This window comes from Lactuca virosa, chromosome 6 (assembly GCF_052849685.1).
Source record: "Lactuca virosa cultivar CGN04683 chromosome 6, Lactuca_virosa_CGN04683_v6, whole genome shotgun sequence".
NCBI classification, from domain to species: domain Eukaryota; kingdom Viridiplantae; phylum Streptophyta; class Magnoliopsida; order Asterales; family Asteraceae; genus Lactuca; species Lactuca virosa.
In genome coordinates this window covers 76,036,032-76,062,200 of record NC_136431.1, presented here as the reverse complement: position 1 = coordinate 76,062,200, position 26,169 = coordinate 76,036,032, and the positions used below count along the sequence as shown (strand labels likewise).

The 26,169-nt window shown below is 39.1% G+C and overlaps 1 protein-coding gene across 1 annotated transcript; it reads left to right on the top strand.

Moving 5' to 3' along the window:
* Window positions 1-719: 719 nt before the first annotated feature.
* On the top strand, window positions 720-2,891 carry LOC145121652 (uncharacterized). Its single transcript, XM_079057368.1, has one exon. It carries the CDS (start codon window positions 720-722, stop codon window positions 2,889-2,891), a length of 2,172 nt encoding a protein of 723 aa, XP_078913494.1.
* Window positions 2,892-26,169: the final 23,278 nt, after the last annotated feature.

Sequence of the window (26,169 nt, the reverse complement as noted above, 5' to 3'; positions counted from 1 at the left end):
CATGTTAACCACTCCCAAGTAAATTTTTTAATTTATATATTTTTATAAAACTCAGAAACAGCATTTAATGTTACAATTAATTAGATAGTATCTTTTTTTCAAAATAGAATATCTCATTAAAAAATAATTCAAAATTAAGCCCCCTAAGTAATAAATTTTTTTTAAAAAAAAGGAAGATAATATAATAAATACATACAGGATGTCCTAGTTTTTGCATTTTTACCCGTTAAATAAGAAAAGCTATTAAGTTTGGTTAATAAAATTAACAGAAACTAGTATGTTGGTTAAACATTTCCAATTTCTATACATTTATTTTCTTTAAAACTATAAATAATATTTCTATATGTGTTTTGTATTCTAATAAAAATAAAATTCATATGGGTCCTTCTTAGACCGCGTGACAAAGACAGTTTTTGAAAGTCGTTCCCCATTATTAATGTACGAAAGTTTCAAAGTGGGATCAAGTGATCGATTATAAAAGTTTCATTTTTTTAAGTCATCCATAGCACTGAAGAAACATACTTTTGTTTTAAGTCTTCCACTAAATAAATCTCGTGCTCTCCATCTCCTTACACCCCTTAGATATTATCATGGATTCCAACTTACTATACAACCAATTTTGGCAAGTGACCTCTTGCAAAAATATTACAGATGACTACATATCTTCCTTGAAGATTTTAGTATACCAGTCACATCAGCAAAACTTATACAACAAACCTATGCCGTTGGTTGGGATCTATATCGCATCTGCATCCCTGTTATGCATCCTTGCAATGGCGGCTGATTTATTACATGGATTGCGGAACAGAAAGCTCTGGTTTCCATGTAAATATTTCACTCTGAATGCCGCATCTCTCACAGTGATAGCTGCTGCAATAAAGCTACCCATGGATCTAAGTAATCTAATGCCAGGTATTGTTGACCTGAATGCAAAGTTTGGAAGCGTGTGGTTTATGTGCACCATGATGGCTAATATGCTGCCTTCTTTAGCAACCATGAACAGCAAGGAACTTGTCACAAACGTCATAGCTTTGGGTGTTCTAGTAATCACCTTGGTTGTCAATATTTGCATTCAAATAAACACCGGGATTCTCTTTTATTCAGAAGATGATGCTGAGGTCCTAGTCGCTACTCCAGTTTATACGTATCTTCAAGGAACCTTCCTTCAGAGTATTATTTATGCATTCGCTTATGTGGTTCCGTTACTCATGTTGCTGATAATATACGCTTGTTCATCTTTAGCAATTCTAAAATCCAAAGAGATTCTAGAATCGAAATACCAATCCGCTCATCAAACAACTCTAATGGATCAAGAGCTGCAACAACCAGGAAGAGTGTTAACTGTTGAGAAGCTAAAGCAGCATGTGAGCAACTACTGGATCATGGCAGGAACTGGAAGCCCTCAATTTATGACAGCTTGCTCTGCTACAACCTCCGCTTCTGGGGTAATATGTGCTTTAATCAGTGTCTTACTTATTTTGTTTATGATGGTTGATTTGGGAAATATAATGGACTATAATTCCGATTATAAGTGGTCAATGTCACTGATTTATATTATACAAAGTATCGGAGTGATACTGGGCACGATTGCCCCAGTTGCAAGATGTTTTGCAGCATTAAGCTTTAAGCTGTCAGTAAAATGGATTTGGAAGCAACTCAAGGTCTATAAAGTAGAGAGCTACTGGACCCAGAAGTTATATGACTGGAAACAGAGTAGCGTACAATTCCCATCCTGTAGTCGCAAATGCAAGATTGTCATCCACCATTTGAAAATCCTAAGTCTCAGCATTTGTATAGGATTTCAGAAGTCAGTTGTGGTAGCATGCAAGATCATTGCAGTGATTCCAATTTTGATAACAATGATTCCGATTTTCTTTGTGATATGTGTTTCGTATTGTCTGGGTTGTCGGACGTGCTTAAAGGCCATGTTTAGCGCATCAAGCATTGTGTTGGGACAAAATCCTGAGCAGCTTGGGAACGATCGAGATCTAAGACAGTATGTTCTGCAACTTCAAGATGACATAGAGTTTGCTGAGAAAACATTAAAAGGCATTTCAAAATCTGTGAACCACTTGATTCGAAAGTCTGAAAAACAACAACCCAAGAATCTTATGAAGCTTCTAGCAGAATCTAGAGGTTTTGAAGGAGTTGAAAGGATTGACAGCCATCATGTTCCGCCTTTACTTTCAGAAGAATATCTCAACTGTTGGAGTTTACCATTGGTAACTCTCACATCCATCGCCATGTCTCTTCCAGATATCCAAAAGAACAAAGTCGATTGCTTGGTGAGTGGTGTGAATGAAGGTCTTGTATACGTCAAACTTGTGGAAGAAACCCTCAATGCTACTGATAATCATGTAAGCATTCAAAAGGTAGCTAAAACATTGTGGGTAGAAGTTGAAGTCTACCACAAGTGGTTAGGACACAAGTTGCCAAAACCTAACCCTAAAGTGAATACACCCGGATATATTCTTCAATGGTTAAGGGACACAGCTAAAAATAAGGCCAATGAGGTGGAAAGCGAAAATGATAATTCCAGATACAAGTTTATTTGTGCCAATTCAATGTATCGTATCACTGAAACAATAATGCTATCCTACCACGAGAACATTGACCAGGTTAGCCAAGATGAACTATTTGCACAGTTATCATCAGTGATCGCTGACATATTGGCTGCATGTCTCACCAACTTACCCCAAGTCATTGCAATGAAATGCCACGAAAATGCCATAGAAAAAAGGGAGGCGAGTGTCCGAGCTGCTGCCCAACTTCTTGGTGAGACCACACAGATAATCAACAGCCTTCAAGTTCGTGAACTTCCAAGCTTGAATCCAGACGAGTTGGGTTTTATTGACAAGTGGCATGCTTACTTAAAGAATCCTTTTCCTTGACAACCATTTCGGTTCTAAAACTTACCCGGCAAGTTCATAAAGATTTGTCATAGTTCCTATGTTTGTTGGTCATAGTGTTTCAAAGTCATTGGAAACCTTGCTCAAACATTATGATCATGTTGTTACATTTATCTACATGATCCTTTTTGAGGTCCAGATGTTGCCTTTCTTTTTTATGGTCGAGATTCAAGTCCCATATGGGACATAAATGGAATCAAGATTAGTTTAGAATCAGATAGGATTATATTAGATTTTCCGTTAAAAAAATCTACATATCCGTCAATGGTAGCTTTTTTACCCACTTTATTACGATTGTCATTTTACTTTTGGTGAACGATATAGACTTGTTTATAAGGAAGAACATTATTAACATGGCTTCTATCCTAAGTCAACGGCCATCCTAATAGAATTAGTCCTTGTGGGGCAACAGCTTACGTCATACGTATTGTTTTAATTACCAAATAATTATATATTTATGCGATAGAGTACAAATTTTTCTGTATTTATTAATTTTAGTCTTTTATTCTATGTCGACGGCCGTCATAATAGAATTAGTCTTTGTGAGCCTACAGAGTTCTACGTGTGTTTTAATCATGAAATAATTGTATGTGTATGCGACAGAGTACAATTTTTCTATATTTATAAATTTACACAAGGAGAAAAAACAAGAAATAGATGAAGCCGTTAAGCGCATTTACGAACTGAATTTTATAGAATCTATTTAATAGTAACATTATCATTTTTATTGTCCATACAAGTCATACAATTATATAGTTTTCTTCCACAATGCAATAAACTCTAAAAAAAATTCAACGAATTAACATTTAATTATACTTAAAAATTCAAGGAAATTAGGGTAAATTCAAGGAAATTAGGGTGAAGTTTGGAGTTTAATCAATTGAATGTTAACTAGTCATCATATTTCATTGAACCATTCCGATAAATTGCCGCTAATGGCGACGTTGCTAAAGGTTAAAAACCACGATTCGCATCAAACAGATGACCTTAATCCCTATCCGTCGATTTGCATCATAATCCAACGGCTGAAATCGAAAGAGTTCAAAACTATTTGTAACAAAAAATTTCATTTTTAATATATAAAAACACCTCAAGTATTATAAACATCAAGTCAATCAAATCTCGGGTATATCAAATACAATCATTTCAAATCAAGTATCAGAATGCATAAATCATAAAAATCTACAAGCCATAGTCTACAGTGATGTTTTCATCTTCCCATAATCATCAAAAATACATGAAATCATAAAAATCTTTAAGCCGGAGTCTACACTCTAAAACCTTTCAATTGTCCAAAAGTCAACATTGGTCAAAGTCAACGGTCAAAGTCAACATTAGCAGGTCTCCACGTCGTGACGACTCATAGGCTACGTTGTGTGTGCTACACGATAAAACAGTCGGCATTCCCCCAATCGCCAAGTCGTGGCGGCCATAATGCCATGTCGCTTAGTGTTAAATTCGTTAAGCCATTTCTTCCAACTTTCCAGAAAACTTCCTAAGGTCCAATGCATCACAAAGATTGATGCTTTTTAGCCATGCATGTCCAATGCAAGTCTAGAGTTCCAACTTAGGTCAAAATGGTGGAAATAACACCATAATCTCATGCATGAAGCTCAAAAAGCCACCAAAATCTCGATCTGAGATATATGAATACTAACCGACCTCCATAACCCATAAAGTTGCTAACTTTTTTGGGATCCAAGCACACCTCTCAACCCAAACATGGAGAAAAGTGGATAAAACCTAGATATAACATGCTTTAATAAGAAAAGAAGAGACTTTATACCTCAAAAAGGTCAGCAATGGAGTGAAGATGCAAGATCCAAGCTGGAAACAAGTGTACAACCACCAAGATGAGCTTCTCCCACCTTTAACCTTCACAAAGTGACTTCCTACACTCAAAACACACACACAAAAGGCTAGGGTTTGGGTAAAGATTCATTTTCAGAGAACGGAGGCTGCTAAATGAGGCAACCCTAGAAGTTGGGCACCAACCCTAAAAATTAGTGTTTTGGCCAAAAATGACTGGCACGTTGTGGCAACATACATCCACATTGTGGCATCGTGCCAATGCACTTTTCTTCTCAGCTAATGCCACATCGTGGCTCACCCAATGTCACGACTTAGCCAACAAAATTTCACTAAAAAATTAAATAATTAGCTTATCAAAAAGATACATGCAACCGGATGTTATAAATCTCTCCCACTTGAATCATAATTTGCCCTTGAAATACACTACAACAAACAAATCAGGGTAGTAGGTACGCATCTCCTCCTCGGGTAACCACATCTATTTGGAACCTTTTGTTGCTTCTATTGCACATTTACCATATCCACCACCTTATTGCGCAAGGCCTTCGTCTTCCTATCCAGAATCACCGCCGGCCGCTCAACATAATTTAGGCGATCATTGACCTGAATATCATCTGATGGAACTACAGTTGTCTAGTCGGTCACACACTTCTACAATTGAGAAACATGGAAGGTTTTATGAATCTGACTGAGTTCATTCAAAAAATCTAATTGGTAGGCCACCTTGCCCACCCTAGCCATAACCTGAAAAGGACACATAAATCTGGGGCCCATCTTGTCCCGCTTCCTGAATCAAATAGTGTCCTTCCAAGACGACACCTTCAAGAGTACAATATCCTTGACCTGTAACTCTAATTTAGATCGTCGTCGATCGATGTAACTCTTCTGTCGGAGTTCGAATGTCCGTAATCTTTGCCTAACAAGTTGTATGAGATCCGTCATCTTGAGCGATATCTCCGTGCTCCCCATGACCCTCTGCCTGACATCTCCTAGAAAATTGGGGTTTGATATGTCCTCCCATAGAGAAGCTCGAAGGGTGGCATACCAATGTTGGCATGATGGTTGTTGTTGTATGAGAACTCAACCAAGGGAAGGTAGGAGTCCCAACTCCCACCGAAATCAATGATGAAAGCCCTCAACATATACTTTAGCGTTTAAACGCTACACTCACTCTGCTCGTCCTTCTGCAGACGATAGGCGGTGCTAAAGTGCAACTGGCATACCCAACTCGTCATGGAACCTCTTCCAAAATATGGAAGTGAAACGAGCATAGCGGTCTAAAAAATCGATGAAGGCACACTATAGCGAGAAACCACCTCTCAAACATAAATTTCAGTCAATTGCTCAACAGAAAAACTCTCCCGGATAGCCAAAAATTAAGCACTCTTGGTCAACCAATCGACAATCACCCAAATAGCATCAAATCCCTTTGCATTCTTTGGTAATTTCATGATGAAATCCATGGTGATTTGCTCCCATCTCCATAATGGGACCTCCAAGGGCTATAATTTGTTGTGAGGGCCCTAATGTTCGACCTTTACCTTCCAACAGGTCAAGCGTCGCTCTACGAACCAAGACATATCTTTCTTCATACATGACCACCATTAGCTGTGTCCCATGCCATGATACATCTTTGTTTCGCCCGGATGAATAGAAAACTTTGCTTTGTGTGCTCCATCAAAATTTTTGTGTCCCACCCAACAAAGGCACACAAATCTTATCATGCAACGTCAACAACCCCCAGATATTATAATTAAAAGATGATACTTGACCAACCACTACTCACTCTTCTGATTCTCCTCCTTGATGGCCTCCAATGTGCAACCCTAATCATTTCCAAAACATGAGTCACAATTGTCGTCCTCAAACATAAATCCTGAATTGGAGTACTAAACACCCTGCAACTCAGCGTATCGACTACCACATTATCCTTATGAGGGTGGTACAAAATCTTACAGTCGTAGTGTTTCACTATGTTAAGCCATCTCCCCTGTCTCATATTTAATTTGGGCTAAACCATCAGATGTCTCAGAATCTTGTGGTCCGTGTAAATGGTATACTAGTGTAACAACCCGTTATTTTTCTATCTTGTAAGTAAAACAAATCAATCAAAAGTCAGACTTGTTTCTATTAACTTTTAGCTTTGTTAAGGGTCTGTTTGAGAGTTCTAAGCCTAGTACACTCAAGGATTTTGTGTTAGGAAGTATTAAATTGAGATTATTAAGTTGCAATTGAGCCGGAAACACCATCACTAAGAGTTCACGGCCGTAAACTAGGGTTTACGGCCGTGAACCCATCATTGCCAAGAACTCCTCATCATAAGTATGATATTCCTTCATTATTCTTCATTTCTCACATTCTCAAGTCAAGAACTCTCAAAACTCTCTCAAGTATCATCAAAAACACTCTCCTTTCTCTTCAAAATCGTAACTGATTCTATCATATTCACTTGATATCCTTCTTATTCACAAGAAACTCTTTGATTTCATCCATGAATTCAACACTTTTGGTATAGATCTTGAAATCATCATCCTTTACACCAAGAACACCAAGAACACACACTTGTTCTTGGGTCGTAAACTCCCTAAAAGACTTCCAAAACGTGAGTAACTCTACAAACATCTTATTATACAATAGAAACACTTGATTCCAACCAAGAAACAAACACCCAAATGCATGATCTTCAAGAGTTCACGGCCGTGAACCCTTCATGTGATCTTGAGGTGGCCGTAAACCCTTCATAAGATCATCATGTGGCCGTAAACCCTTCATAAGAACAAGTCTTGGCCGTAAACACTTCATGTGTGTGGCCGTAAACACTTATAGTGTGGCCGTGAACCCCTTTCTTTCAATCACATGTGATTGTAACACTTTATTTCAAGTGTTTCCTAACACCTAAGGTTGTTTAACTTACATGATTAGTTTTTATATACACTAATTATACACATATATATGTGTTATTATATGCTTAATAGGATCCAATTGTGTTCAAGACGTCACTTGGCATTCTTAACATCCTATATCGATCTTTAATTTGCATCACCCTCCAAAAGGTGAGTTCATACCCACGTATTTTCATAGTTTTACTGTTTTAGGGGGGGGGGGATATAAGTCTAACACAAAGATTTTGTGTTGCAAACAAATGGTTTCAAAATATTTTATCAAAATGGATTTCAGATATCATCAAATCAAATGATTTCAATGATTGTGTTAAAATGACATCAAGTCACCAAAAGTATTTCAAAATATTAAACTTCTTTTAAATGGTTTTATAAACTTATATTTTTCCCCAGAAATCATATATATATATATATATATATATATATATATATATATATATATATATATATATAAGGTTTAAAAGGCTTAGGACTGATAACCCACTTTGGTTCCTTTTCCTTGTTTGAATGTGGGATTGTAAGTATCGGTTATTTGTCCGAGTGTCATTTAAATTTTACTTATATATATTTGTATATGTATATAAGTATAAAAGTTATTTCATTCATTTCAAATATCCTTTGTAACATGTTGAGAAAGGGGTTGCATTCATGAACAATTAGTATCAATTCAGAAAGTACATATAAATTATAATAGGTATAATTTATGATTCATAGAACATTAATTCACGATTCAAGTATACTAAAGTACACTATTTTACAAGAACAAAGGTTTATTTCAAAACCAGTCAAGAGTATACATCTTTCATATACTAATTTAGGAGCATGCTGTCAATCATTCATAATTCAGAATGATTGGCTTTTCATAACTATTATACATGTAACGTCTATATGCTTTTTATGAGTTATTTGATTCAGGTTGTTTAATTCATTTAAAGAATATAGTTAAAGTCCTGACATTATAACCAGAATCTCCAGTCGGGGATCGAAACAATGTGTATATAGATCTATATTGGGATTGACAATCCCGCACTCAGACTTCTAGCTACAGTCAGGCATACACGCCTACGAGTAACAGTTGTTATCAACAACTTTAACGCATTCATAGCCTTGGGTCAGGCTATCTAGTCAGTATGGTTATAATAACCTATTAAAAAGATATTAACAATACGTTAGTGTATAATTAACTAAACATAAGTACATTTTCAAAGTACTAGTTTACAAGATACAATTTACAGTATTACATTACGGTTTACAATAACAGCTGGTGGAAGTTACAAGTTTTACAAAAAGAAATACAAATACAGAACATTGTTTACAAACAGAACGGTTTTATGAGATTAAAACTACTTTTCATATACAACATAAAATATAGGATTTTCTGGAACAGTTTACATATTCAAGAAACAGAAAACATTCATTCAAACATAAATACTTATGCACTCACTCAACTTTATGTTGATACTCTCTTTTCAAATTACTTGTATTCTCAGGGAATCAGTAGACAGGTACTCCCCGAGCATTTGAGAAGATGGAGTTATTTTGAGTCATGTCTTCTTCTTTTGTATAACTATTTTGGTTTCAATATACAATGATTGAACACATGTAAATACTTATACTTTTTAAATACAATGGTTGTTTGTACTTTGATTACTATGATGCATGTGTTGTGATACTACAAATGAAGTCATCCACCCCCGGACGTTTCTGCCGTCTGGTTTGGGGGTGTGACAACTAGACCCCGTACAAGTAGTGACGCTAAATCTTGAAAGCGAAAACAACAACCGCCAACTCCAAATCATGAGTAGCATAATTTGCCTCATGAGGATTTAGCTGCCTTGAAGCGTAATCGGTCAAATGCCACCCTCTACATCAAAACCGCACCCATACCTAGTATCGAAGCATCGCAGTACACCATAAAATCCTCAATTGTAACGCCAAGTTTTGGGTATGTATCTTTTAATAAAATTAATATTTCAAATTTAGGAGTTCTAATGGCCGTGACATGGTGATGGAGTCTTACGACGTGGCCAAGGTCAATGTTTGCATGCAGACTAAGTTAGTGCAATGATGTGGCGATTTATTCACCATGGTGTGGCCAATGTTTGACGGCAAACCCTAATTCGGGTTTTGTGCCCTATTTAAGGGATGTGATGGCTAGGGTTACCCACCCTCGGCATTAATCACTCTCCCTCAGCCCCCAAGAGAAAACCCTAGCCTTTATTGATAACCTTTGAGTTTTTATGGTGTTTGGTGGTGTTTTGAAGAAGAAGAAGAAGAAGAAGAAGAATAAGAAGAAGAAGAAGAAGAAGAATAAGAAGAAGAAGAAGGCACCCTTGGGCTTTCTCTCAACAAGAAACTCTCCCCATCCACCTTGTTCACATTTTCTGGACTTTTATAAGTCCTCAAGATCAGATTTTTATGTTACATGTCTCTAGATTTAGCCCTTTTGCCTCTTAATCTATTTGGTGTGAGAAGTTGGAAGGTTGGATCCCATAAAGTTAGCAAATTTATGGATCCTTGTGGTCATCTTAGTCTCATATATTCCAGATGTGAAGATCTTTGGAGTTTTTGTCCCATGTTCAAGCTTGGAGTTCCTTATTGCCATGTTTTGACCTAAAATGGAAGGGAAAAGTATTGGAAATGCATGTCCATAAAGCTATGATTTTTATGGACCATTAGGTGTAGGAAGCCCTTCTGGAAACCTTGGATGAGTAACTCTAGAGATTAGGTGCTTAATGGGTGTTTTCATGCCATTAGTTACCTTTAAGGAATTCGGGCTTGGGATCTTGATTTATTTAGGTGTATTAATGGATAAAGTTGGAAACTTTATCCATTAAGACCATGGGAAGGACCATATTTGAGCTTTGGAGCACATTGAGTTGTAGGAAAATGGATTAATATGTTAAGTTGTCCAGACCAGTCCCCACGACGTGGCCTTATGTTGCCACGGTGTGGCGACTGGGAAAGAACCCATATGTTTTTTTTACAGGCACGACGTGGGAAAATATGGTCATGATGTTGCGACCAACTGGAAGTTAACCTTTGACATTTGACTGTTGACCGTTAACTTTGACCATTGACCAAGTTTGACTTTAGGTCAAATGGAGTAATTTGAGTAATAGATTGAGGCTTGGTCCCTGGTTGTTGTATAGGTGACCTGTAGAGCCAGTATTTGGAGCAGTGACCAGTTCAACTATCTTTTGGAATTTAAGGTGAGTTTTCCTCATAATACCCGTGGGTCAAAGGCACGAAGGTCAGCCCACTAGGTTGTGTTATGTGTCATGGTATATAGGATGTTGTTATGTTGTAGTGATTTTTTAGATTGGTAGATCTGTATGATTACATGTACTTGTTAGTTATATGTTTATATGTTGCATATGTCGACATATTGCGGTTGGGTTGAGGTGATACTGCTTTGTTTGGAAGCCAAAAAACTCGGGAGCAATACACACATAAGTGAGGGCCGGTAGGGCAATCCATAATTATCTTGTAGGATCGGGAGCAATCCAGACATAAACTGTGGGCCAAGAGGGTAATCCAGACTTATGTTGTGGGCTCAGGGGTAATTTAGTCTGATGAATGTGGGCCCAACATGCATGTTTGTATATGTTATATTGTGTGGGATATTTTGGGGGAACCCACTAAAATTTGGCTTACAATTGTGGATTTCAATGTTTCAGGTACTCCAGATGATTGGAAAAAGGTGAAGGCGTTATTTTACATAAATAAGATTTTATATAAATAAGATTTTATAGCCTAAGAAGATTTGATTTAGCGTTATTTCTTCTTCCTTGTCTGGTTGTGGGCGTAGGGTAGAATCAAGTATTCGACTGTCTATCAAATCTTGTGATATGTATGATTAGCATACACGATTGGCTACATGGTTAGTAGAAGTTTCATGAATGAACATGGTTCGTAGTAGGGCAGCTTGAGGAATGATTAACCACTATAGAGAGAGTGAGTATAGGATGTATGCGTATCCTAGTAGTTTGGGTTTAGTGGCCGAGTGGTCTGTGATGATCATTTGAGATAAATGTGGGTTGGTGTGGAAGGTATTATGGGCCCGTATTACTGGAAGCACAATACCCATATGCAAATCAAGGAAGTCGCGAACCCTGAGGGTTTAGTGATCCCGTAATGATGTCATAGTATGAATAGTGGCTTTACTGATGTACTCCAGTTTGATTTTTTTTTCATTATGCCGATCACTAGAGGTTCTGGATTAGGATATGGCAACCTGAAGAGGCCAGGTTTGCTAATGATGATATTTGCAAGATGATCACCACCCGATTGACCATGGCTATCAGGGAGGCGATCATGGAGGTATTTAGGTCTATTAAGACCGTCATGATCGAGATGTTTGACAAGCGCTATGATGTCATCACAGAGGCTGCTACTGCCACAGCCACTCTAGTTGTTGCTGCTGCAGGACTCCAGGGGCGAGGGATGGTTCAATATCAAGACTTCCGGAACATGAAGCCCCTAGAGTTCGATGGAGTCAAGGAACCGATTGCTGCTATGAGGTGGCTATCTGATGTAAAGGCTTGTTTCTTCAATTCCTCATTCCCAAAGGACTAGATGGTCAAGTTCGCCTTGAACCTTCTTCATTTTGGGGTGAAGGACTGGTGGAAGATGGTGACTAGTGCTTATTCTCCTACAAAGAAGGTTGCAGTAACATGGGTGTAGTTTACGGGGATGTTTTATACTGAGTATGTTCCATAGGTTGAGAGGGAGAGGTTATCTCATGAGTATCTGTCGCTGAAGCGGATGATAGAGTCGGTGTCAGAGATCACCAATATGTTTACAGAGAGGGCCCTTTTATGGCCTGAGTATGCTGCTTTGGAGAAGGTTCATATGTCCCATTACTTGAGCACACTCAAGAAGGAGATCTGTAAGTTTGTGTCAACCCAGAGGTATGACTCTCTCTCTAAGATGCAGTCTTTCACTCGGATATTTAAGATTGAGATTGAGACCTAGAGAAAAAAGAAGATGCATACCCCTATCAACTCACAGTCAGCAGCGAATCAGATCAAGCCTGTCAATTCGTGATCGGGGGGCAGAGAGGCTGCACTAGTGGCAAGTGTGGGAAGACACATGATAGGACATATAGATCAGCGTTTAGATTCCATAAATGTGTTAGGGAGGGGCACATTACGAGGGATTGTCTTTAGCATGTCATATGAAGGCCAACTTTGTAACACTCGAAAATGTAAAGTTAAAATTTTCATTTTTAAAACAACCAAAACACCCAGTTATAATTTACTAAAACACTTAACGTTATTTGACAATAAAAACAGTTATCAGAGTACAATCCCAAAATCTCAAGTTGGCGAAAAAAATATGGGTGTATGCGCTGTGATCAAGTTGGGCCCTTCCCTTTCGAACCGGAAGTACCTGAAACCATATACAACGACTGTAAGCACAAAACGTAGTGAGTTCCCCAAATACCACATACCATACATAACATACGAGTCATACATATCAAACATGCAATAAAATATGATGGGTTTTGATACAAAATATAAGTTCGATTTTCATAAAACCGGCAACGGAAGCTTTAAAATAACAATATTATTTCGAGTTTATAACAAAACCAAACAATATAGGATCCATTTATAGAGGTTAGAATTATATTAAAACAACCATAGGATGTTTTAGAGATAACCTTTGAAGCCTTTGAACCCACTTGGTTTTAGGGTGTTGATGAAGATGTGAAGATCAAAGAACATGATTTTTTCTACAAGTATCCACCGTCAAGATTAAGGCACTTGGAATGATAGTTCCTTCTTGTATTCTGTAGTGTCTTAATCCTTGAAGTACTTAACTCAAATAAGCACTAAAGGAGACAACTCAAGAGGAGCTTTAAACCACTAAACTAACTTCAAGAGAGAGAGAGAGAGAGAGAGAGAGAAGGATGGAGAAGGGTGGTTTCGGCCACACCAAATATGAGAGAAAACTAGTGAAAAACTTGCAAGACACCTCCTTTAGATACACATGCAAAAGAAAAAATTAACCCCGTTAAATAATACAAAGTAATCACTTTACTTTAGAGGCGTGGGGGGCAAAGGAGGAAGGTTGACAAGCAACCTCCCATGCCTTTATGAATTTTGGCCATGAGGTATAAAAGATGTAAGATTCTTCAATTTTTATAAACTCAAAGTTTATAATATATAAACTTTGTCTTTAGGTAAAAGACAAAAGAATCCAACTAGTCCAAAAGTTTGTAAATGACTTATTAATTCATACCATATGAAATAATAACTAGTAGTACTCTCTTATAATTATTATTTTCACAAAAAAAATAATTATTCCCTAATTAAAATACAAGAATTGATATTATTTATTAACAATCATATTAATAATAAATGTACAAAATGTGCCAACTTGATAAAGGTGTGACCCTATTGGATCATATATTATTAGCAATATCACTCCAAAATGATTCTTGGGCATATAGATTCAACAATCTCCGACTTGCACAATATTCATTACAGACTGACATAGACATTAGCTAACGTCTACCAATGGGCTACTGCCCGTAACAACATATGAAGGGTGCCATCTCATCAACAACCAATTCCAAGAGCTCTAAGCTACAATTGTTACTAAAGGTGTGGTATCAATTATTCCTTTGTCTCAGACATCATGTTGAACATCATATATTGATCACGATCAATCTCATTTAGTGTTCAACTTTTAGTAAGGACTTAGATGTCTAACTCTCAATGAGTAAGAGGGAAAACTCCCATCTTGACTAAATACGCCCATCAATGTAGTTCGTATCATACCCAACGATGGCCCTTATGACTACCTTTTACGGAACAATGTTAAACCATGTCAAAGCACAACAATTCCTATACTTCAAGTCCCAAATATGTATCTCAGGTCTAAGAATACATAGATACAACCTTGATCAAAACACCACTCATGACTACGATCCATAAAGTGATTTTGATGTGGGTCAGTTCCAATACTAATTCTCCTAATCAAGTACATATGAAGTTGGTAGCAGCTCTTGCTATTTTCATCTCCATGAAAATCAACCAATCCACTCATATTAGTCTTACCTCATAGACGCTCTCACAACTATGAACGACTATGAACATTTAGAATAACCTAGTTATTCAAGGATTTAAACATGCTAATATAGAACACAACAATTATTTAATGAAAGACTCATATCCAATATATCATTCATTACAATATATGTTTCTTGCACTGTTCCAATATCCAAATACTAAATTTCAATCAAATATATCTACTTATATCAACAAGTCCCTATAGCACCAACTTGACTTTCATGCTTTAGCTACTGAAAGAGCTTTGTTAAGTAGATTTGACAAACTCGATTTGTATAAACTTTGTGAATACAAACATTTTCAGTTATATATATATATATATATATATATATATATATATATATATATATATATATATATATGTGTGTGTGTGTGTGTATATATATATATACATATATATAAAGAAAAACTATTGAGAATGCATTAAATACTTAAATATGAATTAGATACCAATACTTGCGTAATGGGATTATAAGTAGTCATAATGAACTATACATTAGGCATCTTTGTATGTGGTTCTCGAAAACCATAATGTACTCTAATTTTGATGCGTAACTATAACTAAAACTTACATGGAAACACTATCCATGTAACTTTCTCTTCATTTAAAATGAGGACACGCCTGATTGAGAAACATCTCAATTTATTTAGAAGTTTAGCACATGTGTAACAACTTTAAACATAACTTTCTTTCAAATACACTGTATATTAGGAATATTTCTTTACTGCCCTCAAGTACTTAAGAATGTTCCTTTAAGTCACATCATGACTTATACTTGGATTATACAAGTATCATTCGTCATGCTCTAAGCATACGACTTATCTGGTCTTCATGCATAATCATGACATATATGATTAATCCAACTGCAACAGCATATGGAATACAATCATATTATCTAGTTCAAAACAATGTACTAGGATTTTGAGGAGAGCCTAAAATTGTGTCATGTGGTATTTTGAAAGATAGACTCTCTTAGAGTCTTTTATCTTAAGCTCTTTAATATCCTTGACAATTAATGCAATTTCACTTAATCTTTTAATTTTGCATGATCTATCTACAAAGATCTTTATTCCAAGAATTAGTATGTCGACTACATATAAGACTAGAAATGTTACTGCACTCCCACTAGCTTTGTAGAAAACACAATAGTCTTCTTGAATTATAATTAAGTTACACTATGTAATGATCTTATAAGGAAGAAGATTCTTACTTTGAGATGTTAGCTTAAATCTAGAAGAATTTTCATTCATGTATGTTTTCTCCTTTGAAAACTCACTTACTCTTTATAGTCAAACTATATCGAGGAAGATTAATCAAGCCCATACTTTATAATCATACATGAATGCATCTCTATGTGTTTTATTAGTTTCTGATCAGTTGTTGAGCAGATTCAACAACAATTGAAAACTTGCTATGTAACATCCCGAAATTTAAGTACATCTATTGAACCCTTTCTATTTACCAAACTGTCAAGTTTAGCCCCTAAGCGAAAAGTGTTGCAAACGAGTACGCTGGGCGTACTGAAGAGTACGCTGCGCGTACTCATGCGCTTATTATGGACGCAGACTCAATTAGGTACGATGGGCGTACCAAAGTTACTCTGGGCGTAATTGGCTCAGATGCAAAACCCTAAATGAGACTTGAGGACTATAAAAGGAATGATATGGTCCTTACCCCAGCCACCATATTACAGAGAGTGAAACCCTAAGAGAGCAAAAACCTGTTATAAGCTTATGTGTGTGTTCTTAAGCTTAAAAGTGTCATTTTGTGATGGTGAAGAAGAAGAGGAGGCCATGGTGGAAGCTAGAAGTTAGAGGGCAAGCTTAGATCCGAGTTCTATAGAGGTTGGAGCTTCACCTGGAGGTAAAAAGCTCAAAGGTGGAGACTTTATGAGCAAAGGGTCTCCATAAGCTTAGATCTGCCCTATTCCAGTGTAATATGTGTTGTAGGTTCATAAAAATCCAATCTTGGACGTTGAGATTAAGTCGTGCATGAGATTAGGGCTTAATGGGAAAATAGGATATATGTTTGAAGTGATTGGTGACCTTTACAGCCATGCAAGGGCATAAAGGTTCCAACTTTATGACTTAAGGGGCAGTAGGGAGCTTAGATCTGAGTTATGAGCCTAGGTCTTAATCTATTCAGACAAAAAATGAAGAAAGTAGGAAACTGGGACTTACGCTGGGCGTAATTCCAGTACGCGCCGCGTAAGGGTTTGAGACCCCGATTCTAGATCGCCGGAGTACACCCCGCATACAAGATCCGGTACGCGCCGCGTACTGCCCCCTGTTGACTTTTGTTGACTTTTAGGGTTTTAGTCAACATTTGGACTTTTGGGTCAAGGAGGGGTAAAATGGTCTTTTACCCTTCTGTGGGATTGTAGAAAGGGATTTAATCTAGCCTTTGAGAGCCATTATTTATTTGAGGATATTGTTTATGTGATTAGGCGGGGGCTAGATTCGTATAACCGTGTGCGAGATTATCCGAGTTACCCGAGGTGAGTCTTCTCACTATTCATTACCTAGAGTGGTATCTATGTGTAGACCGGAGGGTCTTGTGTGCTATGTGTATGTATGAGATTATGTGCATTGTGATATATGTATGATATGTGTTGTATGGACCGGACCGGAGGGTCCAACGTTATAGACTGGACCGAAGGGTCTAACGTTATAGACCGGACCGAAGGGTCCAACGATACAGACCGGACCGAAGGGTCCAACGATCTATGACCGGACCAGAGGGTCCAACGAGCTACGAGACTGGAGTGTCCCGCTGAGACACATCGACCGGAGGGTCGTACTGTAGCCTCGAGTGGCGTATGTGTTGTATGTGGTATTTTGGGGAACTCACTAAGCATTTATGCTTACCGTGTTATGTGATATGTGTTTCAGGTACCAACGAGAGTCGCGGGAAGGCGCCGGCATGATTTGTACACACTGGCAGAAGATTAAGTGTTGAGATTCTGGGATATGTTTTATGGTGATGACATTGATATATGAGATTTTGAGAATATTATATGAGTTTTATTATGTTTGAAAAATGAAAAATTGTTTTAAAAATTTACGTCGTTACAAGTTGGTATCAGAGCCTTGGTTTGAGGGATTCGGATGCACCTTCGGGCGTATCTGAACTCAAACTGAGGATTTGAGGAAATTTTCATAAAAGAAACAATTTTTCTAAAAGAGAAAGATTTTTGAGAAAATCAGAACGGAGCCGTGTGTACGATCAGCCAGCGCCCGAACGGTGATTTCCTAAAATACCCTTACATTATGTGCTATGAGATATTATGTGATATGCTATGCATGCTAGAGATAGGCTAGGTATTTCATATTTTAGGACTAGAGTGGCCTGATCTGTGATGCCTTAGCCTAGGAGTTGCTGTTATATGCGATGCGCTTTCGAGTATGTGTTGAGTATGAGTATCCAGCAGGAATCCTTTTAGAGAGGGATCTGAGTAGAGGAGTAATCTAGGGGAGATACCTAGATGAGCACGTGTGGAGTCTACAGAGATAGTAGACAGATGGCCGTATGGGGCGGAGTTGCATGAGTTCGGTGATATCCTCCGAGTATGAGGAGAGCAAGTGAGATTATGACCTGAAGAGGTTTTATGTGCTAGTGGAGACTATTCGATGCCCGAGTGCTGCTTGCTTTGTGCTTTGTGGGACTCTCGATGATGGGAGTCAGCTATTAAGTGAATATGACGATATTCAGGAGGTAGATGGCTGGCATCATTAGGAGTTTTTCAGCAGCTGATGGCGGAGAAGTGTGAGGACCTAGGAAGAGCCTAGGGGGTGATCATGGTCGGATGAGTGCGCTGACAGAGTAGAGCATTTCGCTGGGAAGCGAGCACACGTAAAAAGATTTATAATCGAGAAGGTTGAGCAGCTACTTAGGAACTCTGGGATGGTTCGTGTGGAAAGTATGGGTAGATGTGGCAGGTAGTATGGGCCCGTACTACTGAAAGCATAGGACCCATACTCGATGCAGGGGGTATACCGGAGGATTCTAAGTAGCAGATTGAGATGTGATATCATGGTTCGAGTACCATGATTGGTAGCAGATTGAGAAGTGATGTCATGGTTCGAGTACCATGATTAGTAGCAGATTGAGAAGTGATGTCATGGTTCGAGTACCATGATTGGTAGCAGATTGAGAAGTGATGTCATGGTTCGAGTACCATGATTGGTCGCAGATTGAGAAGTGATGTCATGGTTCGAGTACCATGATTGGTAGCAGATTGAGAAGTGATGTCATGGTTCGAGTACCATGATTGGTAGCAGATTGAGAAGTGATGTCATGGTTCGAGTACCATGATTGGTAGCAGATTGAGAAGTGATGTCATGGTTCGAGTACCATGATTGGTAGCAGATTGAGAAGTGATGTCATGGTTCGAATACCATGATTTGTAGCAGGTCGAGAGGTGATTTCATGGTTCGAGTACCATGATTTGTAGCAGGTCGAGAGGTGATTTCATGGTTCGAGTACCATGATTTGTAGCAGATCGAGAGGTGATGTCATGGTTCGAGTACCATGATTCGTAGCGGATTGAGAAGAGGTAACGTGGTTCGGGTATCATGATTCATAGCAGATCGAGAGGTGGCCACATGGTTCGAGTACCATGACCCGTGGCGGTTAGTGTTACTGGTTCTACCAGTTATTCCGTTGTGATTATCTAGACTGCGATCAGATGTGAAAGAATAGGGGGGACGGAGGGCCATGATGAACGAGCATCCCTTAAAAGGGAAATTGAGTTAGCTCCAAGGGAGTGTTGGTGAGATGCCAGTTGGAGTCGCAAGACTCAGGGATGAGTAGAGATGATGCGTTATGGGAGAATACGGTCTGGACTGAGCAACCGGCCGATGGTGGAGATGTCATTTTCTGTGACCTGAGCGGTGTTATTTCTGTTCCTGTGGGAAACATGAGAGGTATTGAGATTTTCAGTTTCCAAAGTTGGGGGCGAGCCCTGTGGGGTAGCTTTGGTTACGATCTTTCATCAGAGTATTTGGGCAGTATGTCTGCCGAGAGGTGATGTTAGAGCCTGAGCAGGTTGTCAGCGGGGACTGAGATGGTTAAGGACAAAGATACACCCTATTTGAGCATAGTAGGGCATGTATTAGCTGCAGCGGCAGACGATCAAGAAGAGGACATTGGGGCAGTGACTCTTATTGTCTATGATGAGTATCGAGTGTGGTAATGGGGACTCCACTCTTACTACAACCCATGTGATGGAACGTTGGTTGAAGAGTCGAGGATAAGGAATATGTTAGTTCGTTATTTTTAGACTGAGAGTCAGGGTTACGACTGGACAGTTGAGATGTCCGGTAGTGGGATGGTACGAGTTTCTGAATGACTAGAGGTAGTCATGATGAGAAGTTTATGAGGATTTCATCGGAGATTCGGGGAATTTGGGATTGCTTGACTTCCATCGGGAGGTCATCGAGCATTGTGTATCACCTTCCAAGAGTAGGTGCGATATTATTGGTAAAAACAGTATGTGGGTTAGATTGTTGACGGACCAATTGGTGATGGTTCGAACCCTGAGTGGGGGAGAACCGGGTACTTTTGAGGAGATCGTAGACTTGTTCAAGAGCGGTTAGAGAACTGGATAGAGAGGCCTGCGATGTGGATTCCTGAGACCAGGGTTATTGTTGGTCAAGGAGAGATGCAGAGTGAGATAGTGCATGTGGTACGTGTTTGAGAAAGGATGAGTGTCCCCACGGCAAGTGGCCGTTGGTCGGGGACCTTGTGGTGGTTAGGAATCCTTCAAGGTTAAAATGGTGAATTCGAGGTGGTTGGCTTGTGAGGTTAGTTCGGCGGTTGAGAGTTTCTGGTTCAGAGTATGGGCTATTATATGCAGTATGGGAAGGAAAGAAGTTGATTGAGCAATCAACTTCAGGGTTGTTATGAGTATTCTTGCATGAGTTTTGAGCAATAGAGGAGGAAGTTTCGGATTGCCATCTTCGTGTTCTGAGTCGTCGGCAATTTCTCCGTGTTTTAATTTGGGAGATGGAATATTCCGGGGTATCCGAGTTTAATGTCCTAAATCTTGGATTATTTTGAGTTTGAGTTTGAGATGACAAGTGGTGTATCGGGTGTCTATGGTTTCGGTGGGGGCCCTTCAGCTAATTGACATCAAATGGATTTATTTGAGAGTGTGAATTGCAGCGAGAAAAATAGGTTTTTGTCACGATGGTGGTCGTCCGAAGTAGTCATTCTTAGCCTGGATGGGTGTGTGTGTACCTATCTATGCTGGGCCGCAAAGCATGAGTTAATGATCGCAGTGTGATGTCAACCTGAGGATGAGATTGTGAAGTGGTAAGGGTAAGTGCGGTAAGACTGCGGGGAGCTGCAGTTTCAATGAGTCAGTGCAGAGAGGTTGTGGTGATGCTACGGGAAGCCGTAGTACTCACTATTCAGTGGGAGGTTGTGGTGATGCTACGGGGAGCCGTAGTACTCACTATTCAGTGAGAGGTTGTGGTGATGCTACGGGGAGCCGTAGTACTCACTGTTCAGTGAGAGGTTGTGGTGATGCTACGGGGAGCCGTAGTACTCACTGTTCAGTGGGAGGTTGTGGTGATGCTACGGAGAGCCGTAGTACTCACTATTCAGTGAGAGGTTGCGGTGATGCTACCGGGAGCCGTAGTACTCACTATTCAGTGACAGGTTGTTGTGATGCTACGGGGAGCCGTAGTATTCACTATTCAATGAGAGGTTGTGGTGATGCTACGGGGAGCCGTAGTATTCACTATTTAGTGAGAGGTCGTCGTGATACTGCGGGGAGCCGCAGTACCCACTGGTCAGCAAGAGAATGTTGTGATGAAGTGCTCTCTGATCAGATCTTAACGCAGAAGAGTTTTAGGCTTGGGTAGCCCTAATATTTGATTTTGTGGAAGCCTGGGGTCGAACCAGGGGCGAGACTGGGGTCTCCATGATTATCGGAAGTCATTATATTCTGATTTGAGTGGTGGTTTTCGTGACCAAAGGGAAGTGGATCAGTAAGGTACGCGTGGGTTGCGGGTCATGGGTCGCGAGTTGAGTGTTCGTTGGGATGAGTGGTTCCAATTTTGTGCCAAACCAGACTCTCGAGTTGAGTTTGATTCTAGTGGTGTATTGAGTAGATGGAATGAGATGCCGGATTCAGAGATGAATTCCATATTGTGGGGTATGTGAAATGGAGCTGAGGCTTATGGTTATTTTCATGTCTGAGGACACTTCTGAGCGAGCATGATTATTTTCTTTTGTCTGAAGGCAGAGTGTTGAGAATTCACTGTTCGGATGGGTTAGTATATCAGTTCAGTGGATGAGCCCTGGTGGGATGTGAACCCTTCCGTTCCTTGGGGCGTGATCCAGATTATTTGGTACATTGGTATGAATGATCGATAGCCGATTGTTGAATTTTGTCTTGTGAGAACCAGAGGAGCAGTGAGTTATCAGGGTTTGATGTTCGAGGGGCGATTATCATGGTGATAGCATGAGTTGGCGGTCTGGCGGCGGGCCATGCCACTAGAATCTCCCGAATTTGGGAAAGTCAGAAAGGGGTATCTTAGCGGCAGAAGGGTCGGTTTGGGTACCAGAGTTGGGAGTTCCTGTTTGGACTCAGGCGTCCATGGAAAGGTAGTGGCGGGATATGAGGTCTTCTCAGTGGTGCTTCTCGAGTTAGGTTCGAGCTATGTGTGGTCAAGAAGCAATTTCGAGGGCGAAATCTATTTAAGTGGGGGAGAATTGTAACATCCCGAAATTTAAGTACATCTATTGAACCCTTTCTATTTACCAAACTGTCAAGTTTAACCCCTAAGCGAAAAGTGTTGCAAACGAGTACGCTGGGCGTACTGAAGAGTACGCTGCGCGTACTCATGCGCTTATTATGGACGCGGACTCAATTAGATATGCTGGGCATACCAAAGTTACGCTGGGCGTAACTGGCTCAGATGCAAAACCCTAAATGAGACTTGAGGACTATAAAAGGAATGATATGGTCCTTACCCCCAGCCACCATATTACAGAGAGTGAAACCCTAAGAGAGCAAAAACCCGTTATAAGCTTATGTGTGTGTTCTTAAGCTTGAAAGTGTCATTTTGTGATGGTGAAGAAGAAGAGGAGGCCATGGTGGAAGCTAGAAGTTAGAGGGAAAGCTTAGATCCGAGTTCTATAGAGGTTGGAGCTTCACCTGGAGGTAAAAAGCTCAAAGCTTTCCTTGTCATCTTTGATTTGTGCTTTATGGACCCATTTTTAGGGTTTTTGGTCCTAAGGTGGAGACTTTATGAGCAAAGGGTCTCCATAAGCTTAGATCTGCCCTATTCCAGTGTAATATGTGTTGTAGGTTCATAAAAATCCAATCTTGGACGTTGAGATTAAGTCGTGCATGAGATTAGGGCTTAATGGGAAAAGAGGATATATGTTTGAAGTGATTGGTGACCTTTACAGCCATGCAAGGGCATAAAGGTTCCAACTTTATGACTTAAGGGGCAGTAGGGAGCTTAGATCTGAGTTATGAGCCTAGGTCTTAATCTATTCAGACAAAAAATGAAGAAAGTAGGAAACTGGGACTTACGCTGGGCGTAATTCCAGTACGCGCCGCGTAAGGGTTTGAGACCCCGATTCTAGATCGCCGGAGTACACCCCGCATACAAGATCCGGTACGCGCCGCGTACTGCCCCCTGTTGACTTTTAGGGTTTTAGTCAACATTTGGACTTTTGGGTCAAGGAGGGGTAAAATGGTCTTTTACCCTTCTGTGGGATTGTAGAAAGGGATTTAATCTAGCCTTTGAGAGCCATTATTTATTTGAGGATATTGTTTATGTGATTAGGCGGGGGCTAGATCCGTATATCCGTGTGCGAGATTATCCGAGTTACCCGAGGTGAGTCTTCTCATTATTCATTACCTAGAGTAGTATCTATGTGTAGACCGGAGGGTCTTGTGTGCTATGTGTATGTATGAGATTATGTGCATTGTGATATATGTATGATATGTGTTGTATAGACCGGACCGAAGGGTCCAACGTTATAGACTGGACCGAAGGGTCCAACGTTATAGACCGGACCGAAGGGTCCAACGATATAGACCGGACCGAAGGGTCCAACGATACAGACCGGACCGAAGGGTCCAACGAGCTACGGGACTGGAGTGTCCCGCTGAGACACATCGACCGGAGGGTCGTACTGTAGCCTCGAGTGGCGTATGTGTTGTATGTGGTATTTTGGGGAACTCACTAAGCATTTATGCTTACCGTGTTATGTGATATGTGTTTCAGGTACCAGCGAGAGTCGCGGGAAGGCGTCGGCATGATTAAGTGTTGAGATTCTGGGATATGTTTTATGGTGATGACATTGATATATGAGATTTTGAGAATATTATATGAGTTTTATTATGTTTGAAAAATGAAAAATTGTTTTAAAAATTTACGTTGTTACATGCTAGTTCCAAACTATGATGCATTTAGTTTATGGTTCTTTAGCTCTTGAAGTTCCATATAGCTCCCACTTAGAAAAAGAACTTTCTAAGTACATGTATTATGGAATGACAATTAGTGGGGTTAGTAGAGACTTCATCCTAAACAATCATTTAGGATAGTCTACATAAATGCAATTAGTGGATGATAGAGCGGTTAAGCTTGTTGTCTAACATAAGCTCTATAACTTTATACCTTTTAGATAAGGATAAACCATTTCATCCTCAGTCTAATATAAGTATCTGATCCACTTGTTTGGTTGGAAATATATATTCAATATATATTTGTTGAGGTGAGCATAATTCCAAAATTTTATAAAGTAAATAGTTCTTTTAAAACATCATATAATAGACTATAATGTATATGTTTTATCCTCTTCAAAAACTTATACTATCGACATTCAACCAGTGGCCAGGTGACCCTATCCCACTAGAGAATTCGAAGTCTACCTCGAACATCCAAAGATAGATCCAAGTGACCAGGTGATCCTGTGCCACAAGAACCATACTAATGACGAGTGAGTGTTTTTTGTCGGAATGAGTTGTGAATCGATTCCATAATTACTAAGATGTTCCAAGAAGACTTGGTTTACAAAACTCATTTTCTTTATCACAACAAAAGGTTAATGATAGTCTCATTAAGTTTTATTTCAATCTTCACTATGAAACAATTTGAGCTAATCAAAAGTTTCAACAATAACGAGTAAAGGTCATTAGTGAAATTGATTAAATATCTATCACCAAATCTATTCATGGATTGAAAAAGATTACATACATCACTTATGTATAATTGTTTGTCAAGCCTTTTCTTCTTTAACTACTAATAGATAAAGACACTGGTAAATCATCTTCCCATATAAATAGGATTCACATATATCAAATAAATCAAGCTCATTTGCCTTCAAAAATTCCATCCTTTTGAAGTTGGTATATGTGTTTCATATTTATATAGTCATGACGATTATGTCCTAGATAAGTTTGAATCAAATATCATTTGATTATATATGTGTTATCTTTAGAACTATTAATTTAATGAAAGATTATAGATTTACTTCATAATTGACATTATGAGAAAAATATTCTCTAACACATAACACATTGTTTCAGAACATGAATGTGAACATGCATTAAACGATAAGTAAATCTGGATTTATTCATAAATTTACAACTGTTACATGTTCCTATAAGAATAGGTACAACACATCTATTGTTTAAATAAAGACTATAACATCACTTGTTATATCTTCAACACAAAATATCATTCGTATGGAATCAGTTGATTATTTATTCCAAACATTAGCACATAATATAGTTATTATTGCCACTTTAAGTATAACACACTCAAGTGAATGATGGGAAAATAAATAGTTCTATCATATAGATATCTGAAGTCTTGTCCAAGTCAGACTTCCTCAGCTCGATGAGACTAGAGGAGCAATTCCTCTTTTAGTGTCCAGTTTCTTCCACAATTGTAACATCCCGGAATTCAGGTGCATCTCTTAAACCCTTATTCTTCTCCATGTTGTCAAGTTTAACCCTTAAAGGAAATATTAAGTCAACTGAGTACGCTGGGCGTATTGAAGAGTACGCTGCGCGTACTCATGCGCTTAAGTTGGACGCGGACTCGCCTAGGTCTGTCATTCTTCAGGGTAATATGAGTTGTATGTTAATAAAAATCCAATCTTGGATGTGAATATTAAGCCATGCATGAGATCTAGACTTTATGAGGAAGAAGGAAAAGTGCTAGAGTGAGTAGGGACCTTTACAGCCATGCCAAGGCTTAAAGGTCTCGACTTTATGGATTAAGTGATCTTAGAGAAGTTAGATCTAGAGTTTGAGTTTATGTCTTAACCGTTTAACACCAAAATCCAAGAAAGGCTGAAGTTGAGACTTACGCTGGGCGTAACTCTCAGAACGTGCAGCGTAGGGGTTTGAGACACCGATTCTGGATCGCCGGAGTACGCCCCGCGTACAAGAGCTGGTACGCGCCGCGTACTGCCCCCTGTTGACTTTCGTTGAC

Coding starts and splice junctions, on each gene's coding strand:
- LOC145121652 (XM_079057368.1), top strand. CDS start 720: ATGCCGTTGGTTGGGATCTATATCGCATCTGCATCCCTGTTATGCATC.